The 12,674-nt window shown below is 37.9% G+C and overlaps 2 protein-coding genes across 9 annotated transcripts in view; one reads left to right on the top strand and one right to left on the bottom strand.

Annotated features, from left to right (window-relative positions):
- Positions 1-12,674, bottom strand: part of kif6 (kinesin family member 6) — a 63,165-nt gene that overhangs the window by 7,102 nt on the left and 43,389 nt on the right. For 3 of the 5 annotated variants that reach the window (XM_027001457.2, XM_027001456.2, XM_027001459.2), the window contains 4 exons: positions 12,402-12,537; positions 7,838-7,911; positions 6,558-6,641; positions 5,898-6,084 (listed from right to left, as the gene is read on the bottom strand). In XM_027001457.2, coding sequence (XP_026857258.2) covers positions 5,922-6,084; positions 6,558-6,641; positions 7,838-7,911; positions 12,402-12,537 — 457 coding nt within the window. In that variant the 3' untranslated portion in view covers positions 5,898-5,921. Of the gene's footprint in view, positions 1-5,897; positions 6,085-6,557; positions 6,642-7,837; positions 7,912-12,084; positions 12,161-12,401; positions 12,538-12,674 lie in introns of those variants that run through there. The other 2 variants (XM_035532572.1, XM_027001458.2) reach the window with 2 other exon arrangements.
- The window catches only part of LOC113572144, a 45,845-nt gene that overhangs the window by 9,646 nt on the left and 23,525 nt on the right, over positions 1-12,674 (top strand). For 3 of the 4 annotated variants that reach the window (XM_035532567.1, XM_035532568.1, XM_035532569.1), the window contains 4 exons: positions 213-2,046; positions 2,211-2,258; positions 3,876-3,956; positions 4,310-4,784. In XM_035532567.1, the coding sequence (XP_035388460.1) occupies positions 213-2,046; positions 2,211-2,258; positions 3,876-3,956; positions 4,310-4,758 (2,412 nt within the window). In that variant the 3' untranslated portion in view covers positions 4,759-4,784. Of the gene's footprint in view, positions 1-212; positions 2,047-2,210; positions 2,259-3,875; positions 3,957-4,309; positions 4,785-12,674 lie in introns of those variants that run through there. The other variant, XM_035532570.1, reaches the window with a different exon arrangement.

Genomic DNA, 12,674 nt, shown 5'->3' with positions numbered 1-12,674 from the left:
GATACATAACTGAATAAACCCATAATTGTTACTCAGGACTGTTTGAACTGTTTGATTGAAACATCAAACATCACCAAACAAAATTGCTTATTATTATTTTGATCAGTGAAACTCATCAATGCTTCTATGTTCCACATGATGTATGATATATTTACCAGAATACTTACTTTTTTTTTTTTTTTTTTTTTTTTTTTTTTTTTTTTTTTTTTAAGTCATCTCTAGCTGAGCAGGATGTATGTGATATCGAGCTGGAAAGTAATGAAGGTGTCTCATCAGATGAGGAATTTGTACCTGAATCTGACCCAGAGTCAGATAGTGATTTTGATGCAGAGAAGCCAGTGGCTAAAGCTTCAGACACATCAAAGGATGTGGAGGAAGAGATTATGCCGCCAAATCAGAAAAATCATTTAGTCACACAGGCTGCAAAAGAGAACTTCTGCTTTGTGTGTGGTAAGGCTTCCTCAAAAATAGCAAGACATTTAAAAGTGCACAGAAAAGACAACTTTGAAATTGACAGTGCTTTTAAACTTCGGAAGTCATCAAAAGAAAGGAAACGAATCTTAGAAGTACTAAGGAACAGAGGCAATTACCAGCATAACGCCAAAGTCTGTAGGAATCGTTCTGGCTTGATCAAGGTTAATCGAACACCAAGAGAGAAGTTTGAATACTACATGTACTGTAAAGGGCTATATATGCGGAAGGAACTCTGGAGACATGTAAGACGCTGCACATCTAACCCTGAGAGAGATGCGGTAAAAGGCGCAAAGGCCAGAGTTTTGGGTCTGGCAGCTATGGCCCAGTGCCCTCACCTGCAGCATGTTTCAGATGATGTGAAGAAAATACTTTGTGATATGCATCAGGATGAAGTTGCACAGGGTGTCAGAAATGATGAGTATGTACTGGGCCTAGCGCAATATGTTATAGACAAAAAGAGCAACAGCAAAGAAAGGCATGAGTTTGTTGGACATTCCCTTAGATGTATTGGAAAGTTTTTGAACATCTTGCACAAGAAAACCTCGATAAGGAACCTAGCTGAGGCTATAAAGCCAAGCAGATTTCCAGAGGTTACTGAAGCAGTGAAAGAACTTGCTGAGTATAACATGGAAACAAATTCCTTTGCAATACCAAGCCTTGCACGCAGTGTTGGATTGACTCTGAGGAAATTTTGCATCTTGACTGCAGAGAAAGCATTTGCAGTTAAAGACAAAACACTAATAGAATCAACTGGTAGATTTTTTACACTTTTTGATGATGCACGGTCACAGTTTGCTTTAGGGGCCAAAAAACCCCACCCAGCTTTCATCAAGCCTCCCTTACTCCCTTTTGTCAAGGATGTCAGGTTATTTCATTGCTACCTTGAAAAGGAAATGCAATGTACAGTGCAAGAACTGAGAGAGAAACCAAGTGCTCAAAGCTATGCCAACCTTTCTAAAGTGATGCTAGCCCAGATTTTGATGTTTAACCGCAGACTTGGGGAAATCTCTAATTTGACCATCAAAGTTTTCCAGGAGAGAGACAAGGAACAGGTCTCTGACACCTCTGATGAACTCACAGAATTTGAGAAGGAGTTGTTTAAAGATCACTGCAAACTTCATGTTATGCAGAAAATAGGAAGCCAAGCAACAATCATACTAACTCCAGACATGGTCAGTGCACTGATGCTCTTGATTGAGAAAAGAAAGCAATGCGGCGTCTATGATGGCAACAGATTTGTTTTTGGCCGCATCAAAGGCTTTGGGTACTACAGGGGAGAAAACGCTCTAAGGATCTGTGCCAATGAATGTTGTGCAATGAATCCCGACCAGCTGATATCTACTGAGTTCAGCAAACACATCGCTACACTCACCCAAGTCCTCAGCCTGAAGAACCATGAGCTAGGGATACTAGCAAAGTTCATTGGCTATGATATAAGTGCCCGTAAGGAGTACTACAGGCAGCCTGAGGCCACTGCTCGTTTGGCCAAAATCTGCAAGCTCATTTTGGCTATTGAGAAGGGGAGCACTTCTGACCTGCTTGGAGAGTCTCTAGATGACGTTGTACTATCAGGTTTGTTCCTCTTCTCATTTCAAAGGAAGATGGCTTATAATAATACAAGCCAGATAACTACTATACAGAAGGATTTTTATTATTTAACTTATTTACCTTCATTTTAACATTTACATTTTGTAGGTTAATAAAGAGACTATTTAAATGTCTGTACTATATTTCAGATGAGATTAACGAGAGTGACACTGAAGCAGAAGATTTTGAAGATGAAGGTAAGGATGTTTTATCCTGTATCTTAATCATACAGAACATGGTTGCACTCACCTTCCTGAAACCGACTGTTATGGTAGGCAGATTGGGAACATAAACTTTTTTAACTTTTAGTTTTTGTCACTTTTAATAACAATTGAACAACTAGTTCAGACCATGTTCAGTCTGGTTTATTTTATGCTGGATGACATTTTTAATGATTGCATCATATTTTTGATGACATTTGATACATGGCTGAAACAACTAATCAAAGACAGTGATTAAAAAAAAATTTGTTAGCAATGAGTTTCTTTACTGCTCAGCTTGGTCACATGAATTGTAACACAAATGTATGCATGAAAACAGTCCCAGCATTTTCAAAGCAGAATTTCTTCTATTGTTTTGTGTCCCACATGTACAATGGCGCAACAACATTCACACATTTAGAGGTGCTCAAATACATTTATAACGATGTACTGCTGCTGTGTTACTCACCCTCAGCATAAACAGTAGATTCATAATGTACTAGTTTTCCTGCAAAAACGTTATTTTAGAACAGCACAAAGCTAGACTTCACAATGCACTACATAATACATCACTGATTCTTGAGACTTGGGACACATGTCCAGCCATTGTAACTGCTATCAGGTTTGATAATTAACATATTTAGAATTGTACATGTTATTACCCCACGTCCAGAATTACCTCCTCACAGTGAAATACCCATCAAACACAACTACCCTACAGCTAATTACCCCTCAACCAAAATTAACCCTCACAGCAAATGTCTTTCAATGACAACTACCTCCATCAGCATGAGAATTTTCTATCACAGTTACCCTCACGTGTACATAACTTCTCAACCTCAACTATCCCAAAGCCAGTTGCCCTTCAATCAAAATACCCCTTCCCAGCCAAATGCCCTTCAACAACTGATGGCTCTCTGTTGACCTTTGAGAAGAGTGATGATCTTGGCAAAATTTACATATTTATCTATAACATGCCTTTCAGTCTTGAATTGTTTAAAAAAATAACATCTTCACAATTATTTTTGTTTTAATGCTGATTGATTAAAAAACTGAAATGACTACAAACTGAGGCTTTTGTCACCACAGTCAGACATGTAGCTTCCGTCAGATGGACATTTTGTTTATTTTTTTGACATTTCATATTTTTCAAGGAATTGTAGGTCATAAGTAACTATATAAGTTGTCTTCTCACAAGTTTGTTTTTAATTCTTAAAAACATCCCGATTCCTGTTAAAATCAAAGTAAAATTTGGATTGTACAATTAAAAAAAAAAAAACCCCACAAAGTTTTATAATAATTATATATGTGTATCGAAGGTAACTTACTGGGCCTTACTGAGCCCCATTGTTGATGAAAATTTGGGGTTAGTATACTTCTTAAGTCTAGCATAATGTACGTGAATTTGTGTTTTTGGTGTCTGACAGTGTTGATAAAATTAGTAGCAGTGAGCTAATGGGCACATTTTGATAAACTCACAACTTTTTTTTTTAATTATTATTATTTGTATCTCCATGGCTTAGTATTTTTTAAACGTATAGATGGCATGTAATTGATTCAATCATGAAGTAAATTTTTTCAATGTTGCCATGGTGTTTTGTCCCACTTGTCAAGAATTGGTGATCTTAAAAAGGAGCATCCTATCTAAAAGCCATAAGAAGGATTCTGGATCTACAGCCAAAGAAGGGGTTGAAGGTATGTAATAGTAATAGTAGTAGTAGTAGTAGTAGTAGTAGTAGTAGTAGTAGTAGTAGTAGTAGTAGTAGTAGTAGTAGTGGTAGTGGTAGTGGTAGTGGTAGTAGTGGTAGCGGTAGCAGTAGCAGTAGCAATAGTAGTAGATTTATATAGTGCCTTTCACAAACTCAAGGACATTTTACAGATTTAGATTTTATTTTATAAAGACAAGTAAACACTTGTCATAGCTGTCAGCCACTCAGTAAAACAAGATTTACATTTTGAGGAGATCACACAAAAATTGGTTTTGTTTTACTTTGTTTCCTCAATTTACTTTAATCTTTTGGTTCATCCATTGCCTTCACCCTCTTAAGAGAGCAATAAGCAGGTGGCAGAAGAGTGGGAGGTATTGGAACAGCCCAAGAGGCTTCGTAAAAGAAAACCATGGACAAGGGAGGAGAGTATGGCTGTAGTGAAGCACTTCAAAAATCACATATACTATGGAAAACTAGCTAGGGTGAGAGAATGTCAACGTTGCCAGGTGCTGGAGCATCCTGCACTAGACGGCAGAACTACGCAGAACATCAGAGACTTTGTAAGGAACATGGGGAAAAGTTACAAGAAGAGAATGGAGGCCAGAACACACATTGGCACTTGTCCTGTAGCAATCAAGCTAATCAAGCACATGGATCCACCAATTCAGGCATCAAGTCCAAACAGCGTTCCATCCCCTCAAAAAGTAAACTCACCATCTAGTGGGCTTTCCCCCAAGGTGACAGCTGTACAACCTCCTGAAGCAGCAACCTCCTCAAATGTGGAATAACTACTGGTAAATGCAATACCTGCTAGTGTGTTGTCCCCGTAATTGCTAATATGACTGATTCCAATTAAGTACGGCAACAGCTCAGCTCACTAACTCTAGCAGGAGATGTCTCTTCAAGCAGGAGATTCTATAGGCACGTCAACCTTCAACCTCAGACAGCAAATCAACTGAGCAATAGTTTATTTCCACTTTGAACAGCAACCCTACCAAGCTCTGATGTACTGTCTCACTATTCATCTCTTCCAACCACTTCTAATCTACTAAATATTTACCAAGCAAACTTAAAATCCCCTCAAGCAGATAGCATACTAGGCCCAAACAGCAAACCTAACCAACTCCTAATGTAAAATCTTCTTAGATGTCTAGCCTAATAGACACCAGTGCAGTACCAGATCAAACAAAATACTCAAACAGCAATCGTTACCTTATGAAAACTAACATAATACCACCTGAAATGTCAAACCTACTGAGCACTAGTGTACTGTGATGTCAAGTAGCACAGTTATACAAATTCAATCAGCAGATTCCTAATGTATTATGTCCTAACACAGCAAACATAAAATATGCAAGTGTACTATTACAGTCCAGCACCTTCCAAATCCAGTGAAATGCCTCTTCAAATGTGATCTCGAACAACTTCTTTCATACTCTCCACACTACCGTAACTACACCTTTAGACTGGAAGACTAATATGTGCAAATGTAGCTCCCCTTCAAGATGTAAACCTAAGCAACGCTAGCAGACCAATGCTAAAGCTGCAGTGTACTAATCCCAAAAACAGGAACCTCCTCCAGTTACTGTCCAGTGTACCATTTTGTAAAGCAAAAGACCCAAGCAATAGCATTGTAATTACAGAGGCTGCAAAAGTGGCTTGTTCAGGTATAATGCATTGTGCCCTGCTACTCCCTCAAACTGATCTGGTGTGCTACCCTCTCAATTCCCCTAAACACAGTGAGAACTAGTGTGCCAAAGTGAAGCTTTGTTATACTCTAGAACACAAGAATAATGATTTATTAAGTTTAACTAATCCTTGGAGTTTATATGATTAATAATTGGGCCAAGATGTATTTTCTGGAAACTCTTTATGCAGTATGTTGAAGTTCATGGGTTTGTTTGCATAATAAAGAACCACAGTAAACCTGTTTTTAAATGTGAAACAATCTTCACACTTTGCCTCTCTTCTGGCCTGCATGTATTGATGATGATATACCTGTCCTGGTGAGCAGGCTTTGTCTGGCCCTTATGAAAGCCAGTATATCTGCATCAGTCTGGTGGTCTCCGGTCAGTGGAATAGATGTGGAAGACATGGTAGTAGATGACAAGGCTCTGAAAGGTATATGTAACATATAATACGGTATGCCGTAATGTAAAGCATGGTGCCAATACTACCTGATTACACTAATGGCTTCATTTTCTTAACATAAATAAAGAAGTTGAAGTAGTGGATGCATTAAAAACAAAACAAAACAAAAAAAACCCACACCCGGCCTTGAGGAACTTTGGCTCTGAGTAAAGGTTTGCGTCTATGATGTTAAAAATAAGTTAAAAATTCTCTAGTCTGAATGTTCTTTAAATTATATTTAGTTTACTATTCATTCATGTTCACAGAGTGATTAGAGTCTACTACTGGTATTTTGTTTGTTCCTGAAGCAATAGTGAACACTGATCCACTGACATGCTGCTGCTTCATGCAACAAAATAACAGAACTTTTATTAGGATCTTTTGTCATGGAATATACTGCATACAGATAATGAAAAAAGCCTATACGCAGGTTATGTGCATCTTCATATTTGTTTACCTGAGATCTCTGGCAGGTGCTGTAGATAGGTCCCTCTGTTTTATGTCTTGCATGTCAATGATATGATCATGTGAATAGGCATTTCTAAAAAAGACAGCGGATGTTATCATATAAAATCACTGGTTCAGCTTTCATTTTCACCCCTTTGTTCCTATCGCACAACCTGTTTAAAATGTGAAGAGCTATTTAACAGTTCAATGCAGATCAAAGGACAAAGTAGCTCAGTCTTAGTTCTCAGCAGTCTCTGTTCTTAACTCATCCTGTTACTTTATTCTACCCCAAGAGCAAGATAATATATTTGATCTATGTAGGGACTGACAATTGAAATTGGGGTCATTTGGAATAAGCAGCTAAAAGAAACAGCCTTGCGTTCAGACTGGGCATAAATGTTTAAACTGGGCAGTTGTCAGCTTCAGTGCTGGGAAACCTTGACATTTCTGCACTCTATAGTGCAGCCGAGGTTTTAAGAGAAATTATCTGGTTTCAATCTGTTTGATCCAATGAAAGAAACATGGGGAAATAAAGAACTGAAAATGTAAATACTAATTTTACCAATACCAATTCCATCTCTAGTGCTGCCAGGTGCCTATATTTTACAAGAAAGATTGAATATGACCTAATTTTGTCAGTGTTAAGATGGGCAAACACTGCGGTTTTGAGGCTTTGGTTGTAGGTAGCTAAATTTAAGGATTAAGATGAATTTTTGGAGCTTTGGCTCTACACGACTGACCATTCATCTCTGCAGTTAGAGTTAACACCAGAGAACAAGATTTCTAAAATCACATAATATATGCCCAGCTCTATCAGTGTTAGAAACAGAGTGTCTTTGGTTCCTTCTTTTTATGATGAGCTCAAGAATAACTGTTACATTTAGTCACAGTCCTTCTAATGTCTTTATTGTGAAGAAGTATCAACAGAATCAGATTCTTGTACAAAATAGGGTAACACCAAGGTGATAGTTTGCCCACAAACTGGAAACAACATTGAAGTTGTGGGTTGAGAATGGTCTTTGACTCAAACATATCACCATGGGTTCAGGTGCTCAGGACCACTGACAAAAGACCTTTAAAAAGTTGGAAGATGGCTAACACGAATATTGCCTGTCAGCAGATGGACTACTATCTACAACTGTATATCTGTAAAATGTACCCATATTATCCCAAGCAGAAAATTGGGATTTCAAGGGTTGTTTTACAAAAACATTTGACTTGTTTTAGTCTTTGTGCATATACATAAAAATATGTACTGTATATACATATATAGGGAATAGCCAGTCTCACCTTGTTGAGGCAATGCAGAGAGAGTTTTCTTGCCTATCACTCGATTTTGCTCTCTCCGATCCCTCATCCTGCTTCTGTAAAACATACAGCTCACATGAAGATCAGATTTTTAAAAACTAAGTATTTTTTGTACTAATCATAACCATTGAATAAAGTAGGGTGGAGAGGATGCTTAATTTAAAGGTGACATTAGAATGGAAAACTATGTACCTTGGCATAGTTGAAGAGAGAGTTCAGCACATGAAACTAATACTTTGTCACCTCCTTCAGTTGAAAATCTCAAAAATGTAAACATGGTTGTAAAAGGTACTAATTCCAAAAATCTTGAACTGTTACTAACAGTCTTGACGACTGTTTAATATATATGCACCCAAAATTTGCATACACCAGCCCATGTTGTAGCCCTGGCAATATTAACATGGACCTACACCGCCAATACTTTGAGTTCTGTAGGTATAGAGATGGAGTGCATTCAGGCCATATCCATGCCCCATCTAGATTCTAGGTATCTAGCTATGTTAGCAGGCTTGCTTTAGGTTAGCTCGATGGCTAACTTATAAAGTAGGCTACTTTGGTTAATGTTTGTAGAAACTAACTAAATGATTTATTTGGCCCACCTATTGATTATACCCACCTATTATTCACTTTTAAATAAAGCTTCTGAAAAGTGCATGTGGAGAAAACTATTGTAATCAGTGTCTGTCATGAACAACTTTGGTGGTTATTGACAACTTTTGGTAGTTATTGACAAGTTCATACCTATGCATTTGATTTAGATTAATACAAAACAAGAAGGGTATTGATAATGATGCTAATATACAGCCTAAAAGTCGGCTCTAGACATGTTGTCCACAATGTTAGGCTAACATTAGCTATACAGATGACAGTATTGACTAGCTTAACCTACCAGGTGATTTGGTTAGTTAAGTCAAACTTTGAAACTTTTAGTTGGCTTGACAAAGTCCATTGTAACAGCATGAAAACTATGGCAATGTTAAGTGAAAATCAGTAAATAATAATAATAATTAAAAAAAGTAGTTCCCAGTTGTTCTACCTGAACATTAATGGGGTTAGATTTTCCTGTGTGTGTGTGTGTGTCTCTCTCACACACACACACACACACACACACACACACACACACACACACACACACACACACACAGGAAAATCTATAGAGCTGAAGGAGTTATAAAATCAGTGGGTTCCTATGGGAGAATGGAGGAATGTAAAAGGATGAATAAAGAGTGAGTGAAGCAAAATAACAATGTTTAGTGATGGAGCAGATTTACTATATATATAGTAATTTTGATGGTTATAGCATATTAAACAGGACCTACAGGACAGAAAAATTAATTATTAAAGATGAAAAATGATAAATTATGGATGAAAAAGTGATAGAGGTAGGAAAAGAGGTTTCTAAAATAAAGATTTCTATCACTCATCTGATCATGCACAGCAAGTTTGGTGCATTTATTTTTGAAATTTGACAAAATGGGAGCAGTTTGGAAAAATTGTCTCATGAAAGTCTGCGAAAAAGTGGTCGTATGGAGGGATGAAAAAAACCTACAACCAGCTCTGTCGGGTATTGCACGAAGGTTTCCAGAAACATTGGTATTTCTAGCTATAAAACTATATGAAATTGCATTTGAATTTTTGCGGTGGAAGAAGAATAATAAGAAGAAATAAGAAAACAGCAAGTTGGCTTTGTCTAGCCAGCTTAATAAGTGACAGCTGGCCACTCTGTCATTTTCCACACTGAATTTGAAATAGAAAAGGGATACTGAGAGAGGCCAGACACATTTGTTTTTTCTATATAACTTACATGGCCATTTCTTTGAGCGGAAGAGTACTGAAAGAGACTGATGCTGACATTTTATGTTAAAGCTGCTAAAAGACTTGGTGTCCCACAATTTCCCATTCACTCCCTTTTGATTAAACTTCTCGGAATGTTTTCCCTCAGATACGAAATACGTTTTCTCTATTGTCAGTAATAAACGATGACAGCAGACGTTCCTATTGAACAGGATCTCGGACACGTTTTGTTAGTTTGCTCTGCACATTTCATTCCAGACAGTTTCTCAAATCTTAAATATCGAGAAGGCTTCAGAGTTTCACACTAAACAGAGGGACAGTTTCGACATTACTGGCATCGCAACCTGTAAGTAGCTAGGTAACGTTAGCTACTAGCGAACTATCATTGTGAATCCATTTGTCGGGCACTATTTATAGTTCAAAAAGGCATAACTCAGAACCTAACTATCTAACGCTAGGCTAGCTAGCTCGATTGCTTAGAAATATCCACTCTATATCTTGCTAATTCGCTCCTTGTAGCTGTTAACTTCACCACGAAAGTGGAAATAATAGTCATTTGACATCTAGTTACCCTTTTGAGGGAAGTTTTGTTTGAGCCTTGAAATATCTTCCAATGCAGGCTCAAACGTTAGCTAGGTAATAGCTTGCAAGCGCAGGATAACAGCATCACCCCTTAGCTAGCGATTGATTTTATTGATTCTGTGCAGGGTTGCCATCTTAAGTGGCCAACGAAAAACTGGCCAATTTGGTGGGAAATTACCTAATCTGATAACTGATTCTGTGTGCACCACCATGTCTTTCCATAAACCAGCCAATCAGACCAGGGCTCTTCACTTATTAGTGAGCCCACCAAAAAGGGTTGTAAAAAATAAATCCCTGCTTTAGGGTTGTAAATGTGTGTGTGTGTGTGTGTGTGTGTGTGTGTGTGTGTGTGTGTGTAAAACTGCATCTGGTCATTTTTTACCCTGACTAAAATCGCATACCTTCTATATAGACCTCAGAAAATAATTTTAAAATACTGAAGAAATGCTTTCAAGGGCACTTTTTACAGCCTCAACAGCTGCCTGGTTTTAGGATGGTTTAGTGTCCTGGCACACAGCATGTTACAGTACATGTTTCTAACATTGTAGTCTTTTCACTAAGTTGTGGTAGCATGTGTGTAGTTGCTTTATTGCTTTGTTATTGTTGCTTCAGAGCGGGTCTCATCAGTGGGGGTGTCAGGGTGTTAAAATTATAAATAACAATTTTTAGTGGTAACAGAACAGCATTATATACCATTCTAATATACCATTCTAAAATGGCTGTGTTACATTTACTGCAAATTGAAACGACTGCAGTCTTGCTTTGCACAGCCATTTAAGCCCATCCCAAAGCTGCTCAATAAGGCTGAGATCTAGGGACTGTGCAGCCCAGTAAAGCATTGAAAATTTGCTGTCATGTTCCTGGAACCATTTAATGGCATATGCCTTGTGACATGGTGCATTATAAGTCCTGGAAGTGTTCATCCAAGCATCAGTATATGAATGGGCATGGGCATGGGCAGCTATGAAGTAATAAAATTGGTTCGCAATGATGTTCAAAAACACAGTGCCATCCATTTGTTCTTCAGTGGGTATTAGGGTCCCAGTTGTGCTAGGAAAACATTCTCAAAACCATCATACTGTCATCGCTGGTTCATAGTATTGACACCAAACATGATGGATCCATGGACTTATGCTGTTTCTGCCAAATTCTGATCATTTTATGATGCAAAACCAACTTGGACCAGGAACATTTTTCCTACTCCTCAATGGTCCAATTTTCATTTTCATGTGCCCACCGAAGCACATTCTTATTCTGTACTGACAACTTCTGAACATGATTTTGGTGCATTCTAAGGTGCATTCTAAGGTGACATCCTGTAAACCATAGCAGAATGTGATTTGCCTGGTTGTGGCCCATCTGCTTGCACAGTTCTTGCCTGTCCTCTTGACCACTCTGATCCAAACTTTTTTCAACCATAAGATTGTCAGTCAGGGGTAGTTATTATTATTGTTTTATTTTTTTGGCTTTTGCACTGTACATGGTTGTTTGTAAAAAGCCCAGGAGGGCAGCTGTTTGGGAGATGCCAGACCTAGCATAACTCCAACCTCATTCAAATTTAATATGGTCACTTGTTTTCCCATTCCAATTCTCAGCTGAAGAGTAACTGTAGTATGTGGTATAAATCAAGGAGACCAGTGCGTCTATCATCAGTCACATAATATATTACTTGTTTGGGTTTTGTACATAATAAACTGGCAACTCAGTGTAGCGGTACTCTGATGCTGTTGCTGACATTTCCATATTGAAATACTGTTTATTCACTAGAACCAGACTTGATTATCCCTCTGTAATAAATAAACTCAGAACAGAACATGCAAAGTCAATGGGCAAGACAAGCCATTTTCTCTGGAAGTGATCAGGGAAGGATTTGTGGACAGAGCAATACTGTACATCTGCTCTTGTGTCTGGACACTAGATCCATGTTACCTATTGACAAGATCAAAAAGGAACATTGCCATTATAGTCTGTTGGTCATATGTTGCAGCAAAACATTAAAAATGTGGCCAACATTGGACCTAAGAGATGCTTATGCAGCATCAGGTTTCAGGAGATGCTGAGTAGCAGATTATTGTATCTTTCATGGGTCTGTGAGCCAGATTCAACTTCATGTCATTCAATACATATACGTTCTGTTTTGCAATTTAAATCATAGTAAGAGCTATGGAACCTGTAGTCTTGTGGCCTCCTGGCTCCACCAGTCCTGAAAATCCCTCTTAAGCTTGATCTTTGACCTTTGAAGCAGGTGCTGTAAATGTTCAATCTCCGTCTTCAAGCCTTTTAAACGTCCAAAAGTGCTCTTATAACTATTAAAAAAAGGATCGTAAACAAAGTTAATTGTATTACATAAATGGCAAATTGTGATGTTTGCCATTTGTGTAATTAAATACAACTTGAGGACTAATTAGACCATATCACAAGTGTTAAAGGAATAAATACACAC

Source organism: Electrophorus electricus, chromosome 13, assembly GCF_013358815.1.
Source record: "Electrophorus electricus isolate fEleEle1 chromosome 13, fEleEle1.pri, whole genome shotgun sequence".
Taxonomy (NCBI): domain Eukaryota; kingdom Metazoa; phylum Chordata; class Actinopteri; order Gymnotiformes; family Gymnotidae; genus Electrophorus; species Electrophorus electricus.
This window is presented reverse-complemented; position numbering and strand designations above follow the sequence as displayed.